General features: G+C 54.2%; 8 protein-coding genes across 8 annotated transcripts; 4 read left to right on the forward strand and 4 right to left on the reverse strand.

Moving 5' to 3' along the window:
* Positions 1 to 970: 970 nt before the first annotated feature.
* Positions 971 to 2,071, reverse strand: Z517_04865 (uncharacterized protein; the record flags this gene model as incomplete). The annotated part of the gene is made up of 2 exons (XM_013430193.1): positions 971 to 1,500; positions 1,564 to 2,071. The coding sequence occupies 2 exons, from the start codon at positions 2,069 to 2,071 to the stop codon at positions 971 to 973; spliced, it is 1,038 nt and encodes a 345-aa protein (XP_013285647.1).
* Positions 2,072 to 2,733: 662 nt separating this feature from the next.
* Positions 2,734 to 3,989, forward strand: Z517_04866 (uncharacterized protein; the record flags this gene model as incomplete). Its single annotated transcript, XM_013430194.1, has 2 exons — positions 2,734 to 3,095; positions 3,158 to 3,989. 2 exons carry the CDS (start codon positions 2,734 to 2,736, stop codon positions 3,987 to 3,989), a joined length of 1,194 nt encoding a protein of 397 aa, XP_013285648.1.
* Positions 3,990 to 4,512: 523 nt separating this feature from the next.
* On the reverse strand, positions 4,513 to 5,636 carry Z517_04867 (uncharacterized protein; the record flags this gene model as incomplete). The annotated part of the gene is made up of 2 exons (XM_013430195.1): positions 4,513 to 5,506; positions 5,542 to 5,636. The coding sequence occupies 2 exons, from the start codon at positions 5,634 to 5,636 to the stop codon at positions 4,513 to 4,515; spliced, it is 1,089 nt and encodes a 362-aa protein (XP_013285649.1).
* Positions 5,637 to 6,891: 1,255 nt separating this feature from the next.
* On the forward strand, positions 6,892 to 9,407 carry Z517_04868 (uncharacterized protein; the record flags this gene model as incomplete). The annotated part of the gene is made up of 2 exons (XM_013430196.1): positions 6,892 to 7,890; positions 7,953 to 9,407. The coding sequence occupies 2 exons, from the start codon at positions 6,892 to 6,894 to the stop codon at positions 9,405 to 9,407; spliced, it is 2,454 nt and encodes an 817-aa protein (XP_013285650.1).
* Positions 9,408 to 9,675: 268 nt separating this feature from the next.
* Positions 9,676 to 11,493, reverse strand: Z517_04869 (uncharacterized protein; the record flags this gene model as incomplete). Its single annotated transcript, XM_013430197.1, has 2 exons — positions 9,676 to 11,106; positions 11,197 to 11,493. The coding sequence occupies 2 exons, from the start codon at positions 11,491 to 11,493 to the stop codon at positions 9,676 to 9,678; spliced, it is 1,728 nt and encodes a 575-aa protein (XP_013285651.1).
* A 787-nt stretch (positions 11,494 to 12,280) lies between these two features.
* Z517_04870 (uncharacterized protein) lies at positions 12,281 to 14,098 on the forward strand (the record flags this gene model as incomplete). The annotated part of the gene is made up of 5 exons (XM_013430198.1): positions 12,281 to 12,502; positions 12,562 to 12,655; positions 12,733 to 12,975; positions 13,032 to 13,286; positions 13,374 to 14,098. The coding sequence occupies 5 exons, from the start codon at positions 12,281 to 12,283 to the stop codon at positions 14,096 to 14,098; spliced, it is 1,539 nt and encodes a 512-aa protein (XP_013285652.1).
* A 574-nt stretch (positions 14,099 to 14,672) lies between these two features.
* Positions 14,673 to 15,173, reverse strand: Z517_04871 (uncharacterized protein; the record flags this gene model as incomplete). The annotated part of the gene is made up of 2 exons (XM_013430199.1): positions 14,673 to 14,981; positions 15,060 to 15,173. 2 exons carry the CDS (start codon positions 15,171 to 15,173, stop codon positions 14,673 to 14,675), a joined length of 423 nt encoding a protein of 140 aa, XP_013285653.1.
* A 541-nt stretch (positions 15,174 to 15,714) lies between these two features.
* Positions 15,715 to 17,167, forward strand: Z517_04872 (uncharacterized protein; the record flags this gene model as incomplete). Its single annotated transcript, XM_013430200.1, has 9 exons — positions 15,715 to 15,801; positions 15,872 to 15,935; positions 16,036 to 16,130; positions 16,196 to 16,276; positions 16,436 to 16,687; positions 16,747 to 16,753; positions 16,813 to 16,841; positions 16,910 to 17,014; positions 17,069 to 17,167. 9 exons carry the CDS (start codon positions 15,715 to 15,717, stop codon positions 17,165 to 17,167), a joined length of 819 nt encoding a protein of 272 aa, XP_013285654.1.
* Between the last annotated feature and the right edge of the window lie 606 nt (positions 17,168 to 17,773).

Below are 17,773 nucleotides of genomic sequence, written 5' to 3' on the forward strand. Positions count from 1 at the left end.
AACTCGACATCTCCGCTCTCTCTTGATCCTTGTCTCACGCCCATGCACACCAAAACATCCCATATATGATCACGTATAATGTTCAGCGTTGGAATACCGACGCGCGGTCCCTCAGGGACTCTTACCGACGTGACGCATGGCGAAACCGTCTTTCACCGCCCTCTCAGGAGAGCTCTGAACGTCCTGTTCTCTTTTGACCGCACTCAATCCGGCCTGCCATTCTTCGCCGGAGCAAATAGTAAGCAGGAGGCGTGCAAGTGTAGCTACTCAGAGGCACGACAACTGGACCGCGACACTTGAACCGACAAACATCTTAGGGTTACGTTCCGACACGCATCCACATTGTCACCCAGAATCAATCCGGCTGCTCTTGAGACCATGCCAGGAGGCTCGAGCGGTTGGAAGAAAGGTGACACCGGCTCCAAGAGCTCGAGTTGTATCGGGAAACTCGGGGGAGATTGAACTGTATAGAGTGCCCGCGAGGGGGCGAGAGGGTAGTGGAAGAAGCGACTGGGACTGGAGGTTGGCTCTGTGACGTTGTCCGAATGGGCATGGAATATACGGAGGTTGGCTTCAAGAAAGGTATTTTGGGAGTCATGCGGAAGGAATAGGAGGGGCTCAAAGCTATATCCCTGATCATAGAGAATGATGGTAACAAGATCAATTCGACTGGGTGTTGAACGCAGTTGGCGTGGAAATTGAAATCGAGACCCGCGACGCGCTCTTTCCTATTCGGGCTAGATCCAAATACTCGAACCTCGGAACTTCTTTGCCCCGCGCTTCCGATCGTTCAGGTGCGGTAGGAAACATCTCTGACAAGTAAATTTTATATTACTACTGAGCTCCGAAAGGGAGTATTTAATGGACATTGACAGGCGTTGTTGTCATGGCTTGCCTACGGCGAAGTGGAACTGGGATGCGGTCCGTGGGGAGAACATCGAAATAACTTTATCCCGCTTCATCTGGGCTTCTAGTCTATCCTGATGCATACTTTGCCTATATGCTGACCGGATTCTACATACTTGATGGCCGCCAAGATACCCTCTTTAGTGAATGGGAATACCTTGTCGACGGGGACCGGCAAGTTTCTCGCCGCAATGAAACGAATGGCTTCCTCCAGTTGCATCTTGGAGCCCCCCAAGACGCCGCGAAGCTTCGCGCCTTTGAGCAGAATTTGCAGCGTCACGTTAGGCATCCTGTCGTCCGGGAGCGAGGCCAGAAAGCCGATCACCGAGACGGTGCCTCCGTTCGTCACCGCGGCGATACTTTGTTCGATGGTCCCGACGCCGCCTACTTCGATGACATGATCCACGCCGTGACCGTTTGTAAGTGTCTTCGCCTCCTCGGCCCATGCTGGGTGCGTCTTGTAATTGATGGTGTGATCGACCTGGAAGAGCTTCTTGACCTGCTCCAACTTGTCGTCACTCGATGAGGTTATTATGGTCGTTGCCCCAGCGGCTTTGGCGATGATAACGGCGAGGACGGAGACGCCTCCTGTGCCTATTGTACATATGTTAGCGGACCGAGAGCCCCTTCTTGGACTTGCGTGGCCTATCCGCTTACCCAACGCCAGGACCGTGTCGCCGGGCCTGAGAGGCGTGGAACCGTAGAATGCATTCCACACAGTATAACCAGTGGTCACCGTGGCTGCCCATTCATTGGGCCCCAGGTTGGACTTGGGCAGCCTGATGGCTGAGCTCGCCGGCAGCGTCAAGTATTGGCGAAGGACGCCATCCTCTGTGCCACCGAGAGAGCCGGCACCGTCCCTGACTGGTCCATACACTGTGTCGAGGCTCACGGGTGCCGTGACCAATTCACCCTCGGTGAAACTCACCACCCCCTCACCAACTTGTACCACCTCACCAGCCATGTCCGAGCAGGGGACGACATTCTGCTTGACCGCCACCGGATATGTGCCGTTGATAATGGCGATGTCTCGGAAGTTCAAAGCCACACTTAGCACTTTGACCAGGATTTCATGCTTGCCAGCTGCTGGCACGGGTTCTTGAAAGGACTCTAGGCCATCAATGCCTGTCTGCGAGGTCACGCGGTAGACGGTCTGTGACAACATCAGAGCAATCAATGTGCCAGTTTTTTTAGTTTTTTTTTTTTCTTTATCTTTTCGGAGTCAATCTCTTGCTCCTGTGTGCTCGAGTAGAAAAGATACTGCAACTCTCACGGCTACGGAAAATCCCGTCTCGTTTTGAGAAACAGGGACTAGATCAACGGTGGCGAGTCGAAGCCAATCTCGACGATATAGCGAGTGAAGAAGCGGAATTCCCTCGCCTCGGAGATGCATGGGGATGAATTCAGGAAAGTCTGACACTGGACGACGGAGACAGTTAACGAGACAGGTTCTTTGTATGGCCGTTCAGAAAACTCTCCTTATTCCTTGGCCCGGAAGCTCGATTAATGACCTCGGCGATATAATATTCTGAACCTTTATTTGTGATCGTATGCCACCCACATAACGACGCTAGATGGTTTTGGGCCTGGCATGGGCAGCTCGAGGTATCCCACACAGTCTCGAATCTATTTCTTTTCCTCCGGCTAGCAGAGACCTCTGTCGTTTCCACTTCTTTACCTACTTACATCTCTCTCTGCGGTAAATTGCGGAGGCTCGCAAGTAGAAAACGAGGTTACAGCCTCTGCGATTCTCCCATCAGCCTGGACGTCGAATGATCATCCGGAAAGTCGCGCTTTGCTAAGTCTGTCTTTTAAGCAAACAAAGTTATGGCCTCGTCAGGGGTAAGCAAGATCTTCAACGCGCCATCTGGTGCCGTGGCAGACGTACGCATTATCGACTGCACTTCAAGGATCATTAGATTGCCGGCAAGTTTCTTGTTACATCCACCTCTCCGAGGCATGCAATACATGCCAGATATCCCCACGTGGTCCTTTCTCATCGAGAGCCCGACGACGGGCAAAAAGGCGCTCTTCGACCTCGGGGTGCCACCCAACTTTCTCGACTTCTCGCCCTTTAACCAGGACCAACTGAGAAACCCGGCGTGGGAGATTCGCTCCGAGAAACACGTAGCGGACATTCTCAAGGAGAACCACATTGATCCTGCTCGGATCAATTCGATTGTTTGGAGGTGAGTTCGTGCGTCCAGGAGAGCCTCCAGCATGTCCGGCTGTGCCTGATCCGTTCTCTTAGCCACTGGCACTTCGATCACATCGGAGATCCTTCCACCTTCCCTGGGTCGACAGAGCTTGTCGTTGGGCCCGGTTTCAAGCAGACATTCTATCCCGGGTATCCGACGATCAAAGATTCTCCTGTCCGGGAATGTGATTTTGCGTTCGTGTTTCTCCCCTTCCTGGCATTCTCACGGTCACGTTGGGCTAATCATTGTCGGTTCCACTTCGACAGAGGCCGCGAGACCAGGGAGATCAACTTCGATGAGGGTCCTCCACTTCAGATCGGGCAGTTCAAGGCAATGGACTTTTTCGGCGATGGTTCATTCTATCTCCTCGACGCGCCGGGCCACACGGTTGGGCACCTTGCAGGCTTGGTGCGGACGACCTCGGATCCGGACACCTTTATCTTTTGCGGCGGCGACCTTTGTCACCACGGAGGCGAGATCCGTCCGTCTAGGCACCTCAGCCTGCCGAAAGAAATCCACGTGGAGTTTCCAGATCAAGTCTCGCCCTGGATCTGCCCGGGATCGGAGCTCGCGCGACTCAACAAAAGTCGGTCTCGAGCCGAGTTCGAGCCCTTCTTCATACCGAATCCGGAGTTTTGTTACGACGCAGAAGAGACAGTCCGGACGATCGTCAAGACCCAAGAGGCCGACGCAGACGACAACGTGTTGTTCATCTATGCCCATTCCAAGGCTGTGGAGCGGTACGCAGAACTCTTTCCCCTCAAAGCTAACCAATGGAAACGGAAGGGATGGAAGAGCAAGATGCTTTGGGACTTTGTGAGAGATTTCAAGGTCGCAGTTGATGCGCAAAGCGGTGGAAGCGCGATTAATGCGGCACGCGAATAAATGCGCCACCTTGGAGGACACAGGACACGCGGTCGAAGCATTAGATGAATACTTGAAAATCTTGCAGGCCTGGATTTGTCTCCAGTCCGTGAGCCCGAGTCCGTTCGACCGCTTGTGCAAGGTGATGGACGAAACTAGAGACAGTCGTTCCCGAAACCGCCCTGCCGCTTTCTTCTGTAAGAAGCTTAAGAAGCTAAGGAATACGTGGGACATCTCTAGCCAAACATGTAAAATGGTTTGCCCTAATCTTCTACCCAATGATCAACATCGCTTACGAGCTCCAGTTTCACGAAGGTTGGTAAGATAGTTGTAAAGACTTGTTCCTACGATGCGGTATCGGGCCCGCGCTCGGTCTGATTGCCGACTCATGCGCAGTTGTATAAGATGAAGTCTTGGAAGCAGGATATTTGGAGAAGAGGTAGAGAGGATGACAATGAACGGGCGAGAGCCACCCTCGTAGATAACGGTACCGAAAGAAAAGAAACAAAGTCATACAGTCATAGATGCCATTGAAGCAGCCCCTTCAACGCCGCTTTCCTTTCTTGCTGATGCCCCAGTCCCAGTCTGATGCATTGTTTAGACTTCCATTCAGCTTCTGGATTTCTCGATCGCGCTCCTGCAGCTGGGCCTCAAGATTTCGTATGCGGTCTTCTAGCTCGTCTTGCACCAATGCATCCGAGTCTCGCGCAAGAAGGCGACGCGATAATTTTCGTGCTAGATCAAGTGCGAAATCACCGCCACGAGTAATAAGCGCCTCGAAGCTGCCGTGCATGAGGGAGGTGTAATTTATAGCTGCAAACTGCGACAAGAGCTTCCTCATAGGTTCTTCGTTGCCTCGATCGGCGGGAATGTTGGCATAGACAAATTCAACGGCTTTGGAGACTTCCTGCTCGGCAAACTCCACCGTGCAATCCATTTTCCTCAGCGTAATGATTGATCGCTGGAGGGCGATTTCCTGCAGCTCGGAGAGCAGGTGATACTTTGCGAAACTGTATACGTCCAAATGGGTGAGCAGTGGTTCCCAATAGGAGAAATCCTTGTGAGGAAATTCCAGACCCTCAAACACTCCGGCGGCAGTTTTATGCGCAGTCACGACGGGGGGGACTCCAGCACACTTGCCCAGTGGAGTCAGTGGACGAATGCTACATGACTTGAATATCGCGTGTTGGAGTTCTGGATCCTCGGCTTCGAGAAGGTCAGGTTCTGCAGGTTCTGGAGGTTCCACTTCAGGCTGTGGCTCTTCCAGGACGACATCTGCCACTGGCTCTGGTCCAATTTCTCGAGGTACAGGATCTGGACTTTGGTAGTCGCGAAGATAAAGCCAAGTCAGGATCCGTTCAACAGTCTGGGAACTTGTGTGCCTCCAGTCAATGCATCCTTCTGATGATTCCTTCCAGCCCGGCTCCACTAGTTTCTGAAGCGACGGCGAGCCAGACTTTGAAAGAAGGGCTTCGTGAACGGTGAATTTGCTATCGTCTTCTCCCGCGCGGATCGTGACGCAGTCACTGCGCAATAATCTAAGCCCGAGTAAGCACTCAATCAACGCTCTTACGTCGTGTGAGGAAGTAAATACAGCGTGAACTTATCCATGGATTCCATCGGTCCAAGATTCGAAATCTGCGGAAATGACCATTCGTCTAAGAACATGGAAATTGTTTGTCCAGCTTGCAGAGGAAAGGGTTTCGCGGTGGTTGACCCCTCATCCACGTCTGAAGTGGCGTTGAGGGGCCTCAAGTGTGGCTGGACAGAGGAACTGTTTGAGTAAACAGTTGCCTTATATGCCCTTTCGGGAAATTGTGTCCTTGCCCAACCCAATATGGGAATTACAGGGTACAAAAGGCGATGATAGAGTAGCTTCCTCATATGGCGCCCAATCTCTCAGCATCACATCATACACAGATCCAGCAAGTGATTGAAAATGGAGCATTCACATATCCTCAAATTAGGCAGGCTGGCAGGCTGCTAACCACAGCGTTTAGGTGGTTTATTACCTAGGTATTAGTCTGCTTTTCTGGTATTCACAGCGTATTGGGAATAGTGTGACACGGATCGTCGCCGAGTCATGCTCAGATTAGAAAGTAGACTGTTACTGATTAGGCATAGCGGAACCAGCTAATATCTCTAATGTCAGCAAGAGGGAGAGCGGGTTCGGGAACGACTGTACATTGATATTGACGGTGAGAATTATTAACAACAAGCCACTAGGAAGTACACAAGTCTCAGTGGGGGGACAGCTGGGTGACGTCGTCTTCTTTCGGTGAAAGATGATAGACGAGGCTCTGAGCGGGAGCAGGACAAAGGCCTGACACTGGCAACATTGGCTCTATCCATTTGGTAACTCCATGACCATGAATACCCTGACAAAATAGTTACTCGGATGAGACAGGATTCTTACCAATGTACCAAGCAGCCCTTCTCCGCCCTAGGCCCCCAGTGAGTGGTTGATAAATCTCCCTGGGCATTTATCCGAGGTCCGAAGAATCAACCTTAAGTTACCACTTGGACAAACAAATGATCCGATTGGAGATTCCTTTCAAGAGTCGTACTGCGAAGACAACCTCGAGCTGGAAGGATAGCACACCATGAAGTAGTAGCGTTATTCGTTGCCCTCCAACCGTTGGTTGTCTCCCTCTCCAGCCATCTGCTGGCAACTCTACTGGGACCCTAAGACCAAGTTCTAAAGCGTGGGAACCCCCAGGGAGGAGGGTGGTGGGAAGTGGGGAGCGGGGGTGGCGGTCCCCTTTCTCGCCGTATCAACTTGCTTTTTACTTCCACTCGGGCGGATGGCTTGGGAAATCCTCCCCATGTACCTCGTGGTCGTAAGCCCATTTGTGTCAATGTTGACCACCACTTCCCATCCGTGAATGCTTCCCCCCCCTTTCCCAGACACGACGACAACGAGATGGAAGACGATGAACCGAACGGCTTCCCTGGCCCGGAAGCACCAGCGACCTCACTTGGTGACCTGGATGCCCAAAGAATCCACGACCGGTCTTCAATGAGAAAACATCGCGCGAGTGTGGCCTGCAATTACTGTCGCTTCCGCAAAGTGAGGTGCAGCGCAGATGGCGTCAAACCCTGCTACAACTGCGTCCTGGATCGGGTCGAGTGTGTCATCCCTCGACGGCGACCGCGAGGCAGACCTAAAGGTCAAAACCGATCAGTGGCTTCCTGGGCCACCTCCCACACCGGTCCTCATCAATCGGTCGAACCAAGCGAGCCAGTGCCGGAGCCCTTGCCCGAGCCCGAGCCCGAGCAAGAGCCAGCGAACTCCTGGTCCGGATCCTGGCTCCCGATCAAGGCTCCTCCTCAGGCCAATGAGTCTCATGTCCCTTTAGCGGTACAACAACCTTGCGACGCTCTTGATAGTAACTCACCCTTCGAATCGTGGGAGGCACAGGAGACTGTCGCCCCAGATCGACATTTCGACTGGTATGGGGCGGCCACGCAGAGTCTGACGTCTCCCCTGTCGCCGAGTAACAACACGACACTTCCTCGCTTAAATGCCCCTGTAGACCCGTTATATGCAACAGCCACGTCGCATGATGATGATGAGGGTGATCAAGAACTTCCACCGTACGTCCGGCCATTTTCGTCGGACTGTCCCTTTGAAGATTTGGTCTATCTACGCCGGAAGGGTGCCTTGACGTTGCCGGATCCCGAACTGCAAAGTGACTTGCTCAAGAACTACTTTGAACTCGTTCACGGCTCCCTCCCCCTCGTCGACCGGGATTCGTTCCAGGCCAGCATCAGGAACCCGGCGCGACATGGAACTATCAGCCTACTGCTGCTGCAGGCCATCATGTTCTCCGCCACCGCCTGGGCCGATGTGAAGCTGGTACGGCGTGCTGGGTTCCTCACCCGCGATGCCATGCGACGAGCATATTACAACAAGACAAAGGTTTGTGTGCCTCATCCTCCCTCTGCCCGTGGTACTCGGAAAGTTACTTATGAGGGGTATAGTTGCTGTACGACTTCAACTACGAGCGTGATCGCCTCGCCATCGTTCAATCCCTCACTCTTCTTACCACCTGGTGGGTGACGCCCACTGAACAAAAAGACGGCTACTACTGGTGCAGCGTAGCGCTGGCCGTGGCGAAATCTATTGGTCTGCACCGAGATGCCCACAGTGAAGGTCTGCCCGCCCCTGTCCGGCGGCTCCGGCGACGCATCTGGTGGTGCTGTCTGATTCGCGATGCCATCACTTCTCTGGGGTGTAACCGGGCACCCAGAATCCGGTCCAACGACTTCGTCGTGGCTCCACTCACTTTGGAGGACCTGCAGCGATCTGACGGGTCCTTGGATGCGAATCGGCCGCCGAGCCATGTCGATCAGACGGAAACCAAGCTAGCTTCCATATGCATTGCTTCGACCAAGCTCTGCCGGATCCTGAGCGTCATCGTGGACCTGTTCTACGCGGAAAATCCCATCGGCCACGTTGGCATTCTTTACCCCAAACAGGACAACAATCCCGTGGACGAGGCGTCGGGTCAAACCCTCCCTATCGAGAACGGTCTCGAAAAGCTCGAGATGTGCGAACAGGAGTTGCAGAAGTGGCGCGATCAGGTGCCGGACCATCTACTGCACCAGTCTCCCGTTCCGATGACGGCCTCTTCCACGGAGCAAGCGGTCATCATCCACCGTGCCCTCCTGGCGATGCTGTATCTCGTCGCGCAATTCTGCCTCCACCGGCCGCGGGCCCTGGCGGACGGCGCCAGCAGCCTAGGGGCCGACCCCAACCAGACGCGAGCGTCCCAAAAATCAATGCGCGCGGCCGCCGCGAATCTCAACAAGATCGTCATGGACATGTACCAGGTCGACCTGGTGCGCCGCCTGCCTGGGACTTGCATCTCGTGCATCCTCACCATCAGCTGGAGTCACGTCTTTGATTTGCAGTCTCCGACCGCCGAGATCCGCCGGGAGGGGGCTCGACGGTTTGAGGAATGCAAGCTCGCGCTGAGGGAACTCGTGGAAATCAACGTCGCCGCCGAGTGGGCGATCGGGTTCTTGACCTTTGCCGCATCCCACGTCAGCCGTCTGTTCAAGCGGCGACAGATGCAACCACCCAGGGCGTCAGCCGCGGGGACGGGTGGTGGCTTGTTGAGGAGAAGGACGCCGAATCCGACGCAGCACGTCGCCACGCCGTCCAATACCGCCACAAACTCGACCGGTGCCGCCGCCCGCGATGCTTCTCCTACCACTCGAGACTGGACCAGACCCAACCCGTACGACTTGGAGGCAGAAACGCGTCAGAGGTTGGGGGTTGGGTTTCCCGACTACGAGGACACGGTATTGACCGGGCCAGCCTTCAGACTACCGGACGACGACCTGTTCAACCTGGACTTCTCCGACTTGACCGACATGTGGGTAAGCATGCCCCGGGCTTGGGACATGGCGCAGCCCTCGCCGGGTACGTGAAGTGCTCTGGTCTATGTTACTACCTAGGCATGTATATATGACTGGAAGGGTTACCAAAAGTGGGCAATATTGCGACCCGTCACGGGAAGATTGTTCGCTCTTCAAGCAGCGCTATTTGACCCCCCTTTAATCATTCCCCAAAGGTATTACATATATATGTATATATGTGTCTAGGACTCTATAGAATATCCATCATGTTTTCCTCCAGTCGAGACACATTAACTGGTCCAAGTTTACCTGTTCCACGCTTTTGCTCCAAAGGCCAAGCCTAGCGCTCAATGTACCATGACAAGCAGTTCCTGGGGTCCAGCTCATAGTCGGTAAACCCGCTGCCCAAGAAAGACCACCGGTTGGGGTCTCGGTACTCGATGTCGAAATCTTCGGCTCGGATCTCCGAGATCAAGCGCTTGAAGAGCAAGGCGCTTCCGCCAAAGGCCGCCGTGACCCTCCCGTCGACCGTGTTGCGCTTGAACCAACTCGAACAGCCCGCGGACCAGACGAGGGTCTCGTGGACGCGGTCGCCGTAGCGGACCAGGTCGTCGACGCAGGCGCCCTTGGGGACGACGGCCTTGATGTCTTCGGTGGCCATCTTCCGGATCCACCGGGTGATGTAGTCGCCGGTCCAGTTGATGGCTTCCAGCAGCGAGCCGTGAGCGATGACGGCGTTGGGGCCGAGAAACATGAAGAAGTTCGGCATGTCCTTGGCCGCGACGGAGAGGTACGACCGCACATCGTCCCCGGCCCACTGCTGGCCCAGGTCGACACCGTCGCGGCCGATCATGCGCCACTGCGGCCGGAACGAGACGTCGAATCCCGTGGCGCACACAATCACGTCCACCGGGAAGGCTCGCCCGTCCGCGGTCACGATCGAGTCCTCCGTCACAGCAGTCACGGGGCTGCTGACCAGTTCGACGTTGGGACGAAGAAGGGACTCGAGAAACCCGTCGGCCGGCGTGATGCGCTTGCACCCCAAGGGCCACGACGGGATCAGCTTGGCACACAGCTCGGGGTCGTGCTGGAGCTTGGCGGCCATCTGGTTGCGGGCCATCTCGGTCGCGGCCTGGTTCGCGGCCGAGCCCTTGATGTACATCCTGAATGCGCTGTTGATGTGGTGGACGATCTTGCGGCGGTACGCACGGTGAAAGGCCGGGTCTTTCCTGAAGCGTTCCTTGTCCTCTTCGGTGAAGGGCGGGTTGGCTCGGTCATCTCCCTCCTTGCCCAGCAGCCTCGACGGCGGCAGGGGCATGTAGACGTAGTTGGCACTTCGTTGAACCGCCGTGATCTGAGTCCCGGGGAGTTTGGCCAACTGAGGCACTATCTGGACTCCCGAGGAGCCGTTGCCAATGACGGCGATCCTCTTGTTGGAATAGTCGTAGTCGGCATCCCACGCGGCGGAGTGGCACTTGAAACCTTTGAACCGCTCCAGTCCGGGGATGTCGGGCCACCGCCACTTGTTGAGCACACCTTGACCTGACACCAGGACGTCGGCGTATTCTGTCGAGGTTTCGCCGCCGGGTTTCTCCACTGTCACTCTCCACCGGCCCGTTTCCTGCTGCCAGATGGCTTCGGTGACGCGGTGGTGGAGCCTCACGTCGCGATCCAGGTTCCATTTCTTGACGGTGGCGCGGATGTATGTTTCGATCTCGGCGCCTGAGGCATAGAAATTGTCCCAATCCGGTTTGGGGTCGAATGGGAATGCCTAGAGGTGGACGGGCGGGGAGCTCCATTGTCAGCAATCATTGGAATACGCCCATCTCAAAACGACGGAGACAGACGGGCAATCACACACGTATATATGGGCCGGCACGTCGCACTGGACACCGGGATATGTATTGACCAGCCATGTTCCCCCAACGTCGTGTCTCGCTTCAAAGATGCTGTGGTCAACCATTTGTCCCACTTCTGGGTACTGGTGCTGCAGCTTGTGGGCGAACATGAGGCCTGAGAAGCCCGCTCCCACGGTGATGACCTTGATCTTTCTGCGGGGTGTCCATGCCGGCAGCTCACCGATCAAAGACTTGGTAGCGTGGACACTGGAATGGCCGTAGTCGTTGCCATAAGTTCCGTTGACGCCGTGATCCCCCATATCAAAAGGCTCGGCCGTGGCTCAGGAGTTCGACTGTTCGTATGTGTGGGGGAAGGTCCCTGTTTTGAGGATCCAAGTATACTGTACAAATCCTGTGCTTCTTTCGACCAGAGAGCATTCGCCATGACAGAGTTGTTAATGTTTGATAAACGAAAATTCTGGCTGGAAGGCCTGGGAAATTGTCTCGACTTTTGCTGCGATGCTTGTGAGTCCAATTATCCTCGGGACACTATCGAGGTCAATCAGTCAATCAGTCAACCAGATCGCTCACGACGATATCTAATAGGGCTCCAACACGTCCTCATGATTCTTGTCATCGAATGCTCGCCCTAGGCCCTCGGGTTTTCTGGCACTCATCCGTGGGGATAACCCCCAGACACTAGAAACCCAAGTCGTGTAAGTCTCCTCGACCAGGACTTGGACCGAGAAAGAAGCTAGCCATAGTGGGTCAATAGCGGGTCATCCCCACCGCCATTCAACCCCGGATAATAGTCGATGTGGGCGGCTCCCATAAACTTCAAATTCGGCCCGCGGAAGGCTGTGGACCCTTGGTTCCAACATGGAATTTTTCATCGTGCATGGTTGACAAACCCCGGTCTTGCTGCCCCAGATTCTCTCCGCTTTTGGGGGAGAGGGTGACTCGATGGAGGAAGATGTGGAATATTTGAGAGTCATCAGCAGTCAACATATAAAAAAAGACTCATGTCTTCTCCTTCTTGACGATTGAATCAGGTACATCTGGTAGACCACGTCAACGCTCCTCCTCCCTCCGCTCAGCCGTGAAAAGATGCCCGCTCACGAGATGGTGGTCGAGAAAGAGAAATTGTCTTCGGAGGTGTATGAAGAGAATGTCCATCCCGACCCTTATCGAGCGGCCGCCAAACTCGACGACGGCACCGTCGAAGAGACTACTCCCTCTATCGACCGGAAGGCCGAGAGAAAACTCGTCCGCAAACAGGATCTGACCATTCTTCCTCTGCTCGGTCTCGGCTACATGATGGGTGTTTTGGTACTGACTCGATGCCATCCTCCCCTTGTTCGTGTACCTGGGTCTGACTTTTGTCAAAGGATCGAAGCAATATCGGCAATGCACGCCTCATGGGAATTCAGAAGGACCTCAAACTGAGCGACCACCAATATTTTCAGATCCTCATGGTGACCTGTGAGTCAGGATGATGCCCGGTTCGGACATGTTCGAAGAAAATCCAGATGAAAGACTAACTCGGCTGCCTCCGCTAGATATTGGCTTTCTCGTCCTTCAGACGCCTGGGGCCCTCCTGATGAAGATTCTCGCCCCTCGCTGGGTCCTCGGCGGCTCCATCACCATGTTCGGCCTCGTCGCCGCTCTGTTCTCGGTGTCGCGGAACTTCGCCGACCTGATTGGCCTTCGTCTGCTTCTGGGTTTTGGAGAGGCCATCGTGCCTCTGTCGTTCTTGTATATCAGCATGTGGTACAAGCATGACGAATTGGCGCTGAGAGGCTGTAAGTGAACTTGTTGAGTCCGAATTCGACCCATCCGCTGAAACTCGTCGGGACAGGTTTAATCTACTGGTCGACCAGCATCGCCAGTTTCGCTGGGGGACTGATCGCATACGGTGTCCAGAAGAACATTGGCGATGCCCGTGGCATTGCCTCTTGGAAATGGTTGTTCATCGTTGAGGGTGCTCCCACCATCGCTGTTGGGCTCGCCATCATGATCATCTTGCCCAGCTATCCAGACAAGGTGGTTGAAGACGGACATTTCTTGTTCAAACGCTCCGAGAATGAACTTCTCCTGGCGCGAATCCGGGCCAGTATGTTCTTGCTCCATTTTTTTTCTACCCTCCATGGGCCCCTCTGTTCTGCCCTGATGACAAGCGGCTGACCCGAACATCTCATAGGCCAGAACACAGCCGGCGAAAAGGTGGTGCCTCGCCAGATTTGGATGGCGGTCACAGATCCAAAGACGTATCTAGGTTCTCTGATGCTCTCGGCTGTCGGGCTGAGCGCGGCTGCATTCGCCGTCTTCCTGCCGACCTTCATCAATGCGTTTGGTTTCGACCGCCTCACATCCCAGCTCTACACCATCATTCCCTACAGCTTTGCCGTGGTGTCGATGCCCGTGTCGTGCTGGCTGTCCGACCGCTACCAACAGCGGGGCATCGCCATGGCGGCCTGTCTTGGTTGCTGCCTCGCCGGTGTCATCATCATCTTGGCCTCGAACAGTGCGACCGTGTCCATCGTGGGCACCTGTTTTGTCGCTGCGGGCACATACTCGGGCAACCCCATCGCCGTCGCCTGGATCAGCACGATTCACGGCGGCTACACCAAGAGGAGCACGGTTTACGGGATCCAGCAGGTCTTCATCAACAGCTTCATCATCATGTCTACCCAGGTCTTTGACACCCCACCCAAGTTCTACAAAGGCAACGGTATCTTGCTGGGTATCTTTGCTGTCGCCTTCGCCTCGACGGCAATTCTGTATTTTTGGCTGAGAGCCGAGAACCGCAAGCGTGACCGCACGGCCCAGGCGCGCCTCGACGGGACCGCACCGCCGCTTCCCGACGACATTGGCGATTTTGAGACCCTCTGTGATTATCACCCGGACTGGAGATATCCGCTCTGAGTGACTCTGACGACGCTCGTCCGTTGAAAGATGCCATTTTCAACATGGGGAGAGGTGTGGAATGCTCGGTGTAGTGGACATAGGCCTCGATGGTGGGTGGCATCGGCCAGCGCTTCTGAAGGCAGACCGAGGATGACAAGGCTTTGATTTACGCCGACGATTGTGATCTTCCTGCAGTAATATATCATCATTGATGAAGAAAACTCTCTTTTGTATCGTCTGCTCTTTGGCTGAACGAAGTACATGGTCACGCTGAAGTAATTAATTGTTCTTTCCACGCTCCGCGGGTCGCCTTCCCCAGCGAACTTGGTGATAAACCGTCGTCTATGGCCGCTGAATTTGATGGGCTTTGCGTAGCAAGCTTTTCGCAGCATGATGGTCTTCAAACAAAGTCCAGGTTCACGTTTGGGAACGATGAATCTGGGCCGAACCTTTACAATCTTTGTTGTCAAGGAGAACAGCAGCAGTTTCAATAACGGTGACCCGCACTCAGCCGTTTCGATTGAATATAATGACTTGATATCATGGCCCCCCCCCAAAAAACTAGACATCACCCCTTGTTAGCCTGCCCTTCTTATAGATAGTCACCCGCTTTCCTCAGCTCGTCAAAAACCTCGCTCGCGATGATGAGAGCATCTCGGCCAGCAGGAACGCCGCAGTAGACCATGGCATGTCGACAAGCCTCGGCGACCTTTTCCTCGGTGAAACCATTGTAGACGGCGCAGCGGATGTGGATGCGCAACTCGGGAGCTCTCCCCAACGCCGTCAACATGGCGATATTCATCAAGGCGCGCTCTTTGAAGTCGAGCCCCGGTCTCGCGTAGCCAGACCAACAAACTTCCGAGATGAACTCCTCGCTGACTTTGGAGAAGTGGTCCTTTTTCTGTGTGACAATCACCACCCGAGATTAGCAGCAATTCTTCTTCAGGAGTTGGTGGGAAGAACAGATTTTTTAACGGACCATGGTAGCTGCGACGGCGTCCACATGCTTGTCCCCCGCAAACTTCCGCACCATCTGTCGCCCGAGTGCCAGCTTGTCTCCAGATGGGGTCTGCTGTTCATTGATATCCGACATTTTTTGGTGGTTTACTGGACTGTCGCTGTCGGAGACTCGGAGACGACCGTTTGAACACCTGATGAATTGTGAAAGACAAGTTTGACATGGCGCGGAAAAGAATATGTAAACTCTGGTGTGGAGGGACGCGGCGATGTTGACGCCGGCTCAGCCTTTTAGAAAATCACCATCGGCCCGTCCGAGGGGCAGTGGCCCTGCCGTTGGTGCAACTCCATCGATACTCGTTGGTTGGACTGACCGGTGAAGGCACCGAAGTAATAATTACCCAGACGGTCCACGGCAAAACGGGACTTTTCTGCACTCTGTTCGTATAGTTCGTATAGTTCCGATTCGTTGATTTGTGCCCCCGCGGCTGAATACAACAAACCTAGTCTCGAACATCAGAAGTCCAGACCTCAGTGGTGCAAACATCAAGAACATTATTTCAGCAGCCAGAGGTCATCTTCACTACTGCTGGTGAAAGGTTAGGCACGATTCCGGTTCGATTGGATGCCTATTGCTGCTTGCTTTGACTAGACCGCCCTTTGTCTTCGAGTAAATCATGCCCGTCGCTATTGTCACCGGCGCTTCAAGAGGGATTGGGAGGGCCATCGCTCTCCGACTTGCCGAGGATGGCATGGACGTTGCGGTTTGTCTTTCCCCGGTGGCGGCCGAAGAGTTCCAAAAAACAAATATCAAACTGACTTACTCTGTGACAGATCAATGACCTCGAAAAGCAAGCTCCGCTTCTCGAAAAGGTCCGGGAAGAGATCGAGCAGAAAGGTGTGTAAACCCAAACCCTGACGATCTGAGGGTCAAGCCAATCTATATGGCACTCTCAGCATCATCTTCGAGCTCGTGGTTGATCGCTGTTGGGTTCCAGGGCGAAAATGTCTCTGCTTCGTCACCGATATCACCAATGAAAGTCAAGTCCGACAGATGGTGAAAGAGACGGTCGACTCTCTGGGCCCCCTTACGGTCTGTACAGGTCACGCCCCACGAACATCATGTGCTCGGTTGCTGAGTCGTTCATTTCACCCTAGACCATGGTTGCCAACGCCGGGATCATCATCCCCAAGTCAATGATGGACACTAACTTGGACGACTTCAGTCTCATTCTCAACGTGAGTATAACTAATCCTGCCCTGCCTGAAAGAAAACCGCGCTAGATGAAACCTCCCAAACCGACTAGGTCAATGTAAAAGGAACGTTTATCTGCTATCGGGAAGCCGGTATAGCTTCATATCTGATCCTGTCACCCCTATCGTCGTCTAACGATTAAGCCAGCCCGACAAATGATTGCACAAGGCACAGGGGGCCGGATTATCGGCGCCGCCTCCCTAGCGGCCCATCGCCCGGTGAGTAAAAGAACTACAAAGCAATACGGCAATTCCGGCTCTCGTGACAGTGTCTCTGATATACTCAACCGTCTCTCTCAACAGTCACACGGTTCAACCCCGTATGCAGCCAGTAAATGGGCCGTGCGTGGATTGACTCAGAGTATGGCCTACGACCTGGCGGAATATGATATCAATGTAAGAGTCGTCGACATATGTATCTGTCCGACTCGACCTTGGCTGACCGACCAGCATAGGTCAATGGTTTGGATCCACGTCTCGTCTTCTCCGCTGGAACGTTTCTCGCTGATGTTGACCCAAAGCCTATTGTCCCGGCCCAGTGGACACCCCAGTGAGTCTTGATGCTCCACCTTCTTCATGAATCACATAGCTACAGCTCTGACGTTGAATTGTTGATAGATGTGGGAGCAGATTGATGAAGTCATGGGCAAAGAACAGGGACTCGCCAAGGGTGAAGCGTTTGCGAGATCAGTCGAAGCTCGATGCGCGCTGAAGAGACCCTCGGTGCATCTGATCCTCGGTCATCTTGTTCATCCACGGTCTGCTGACTATCGATAGGTCCCTGACGACATCGCCGCCTTGGTGAGCTTCCTGGCCGGACCGGGTTCGCGCAACATCACCGGCCAAGCCCTGATTGTCGATGGAGGTAAGCAGTGACTTTGGGCATTCGACAGCGGCGTTTCGGGAGATTTATCTGACAGCACCGGTGTAGGCATTGCTTTCTGACTTGTTGACAAAGTCTTCTTCTGCTGGCAGCACGCGATGAACACGACCAACAGGGACCAATGTTGGTTGTCTCGTGAATGAACATGTGAGACATCGAAATGGATAGTCTGTAGCTCTACAACCCTGTAGAGCCAGGCTGCCATCTGAAGGATATCAATGAGTTCATACTTGACTCCAAGTCCGCGCGAAGTTCAGCAGGGGCTGTCGAAGAAGTGTGTGTGCTCTCTAGTGGCAGGAAAGAAAGCGTCATTTGACAGTCTGTCCCGGAAGGTGCAAAGCCAGAGCATGCCAATATGAAAAGGCTACAAGCAAGCAGATTGGATGGTTCCTTCTCAAATAACTCCTTCTGGATCAAAATCTTCCGCCCTGATTCGGTGCGCTTTCTCCTAGTCATTATCCCTCGCATGATCGCCATCGCTGTCTTGGTCCTGTGATTCAACCATAGCCATGAGGTGCCCGATGCTATCCTTTTCCTGGGTTAATATGATTATTCCAAGCCCCTTGACATGGCATTGTCTCGTCGTGTTTGCCAGTCTG

Source organism: Fonsecaea pedrosoi (genome assembly GCF_000835455.1).
Source record: "Fonsecaea pedrosoi CBS 271.37 unplaced genomic scaffold supercont1.3, whole genome shotgun sequence".
Lineage (NCBI taxonomy): Eukaryota > Fungi > Ascomycota > Eurotiomycetes > Chaetothyriales > Herpotrichiellaceae > Fonsecaea > Fonsecaea pedrosoi.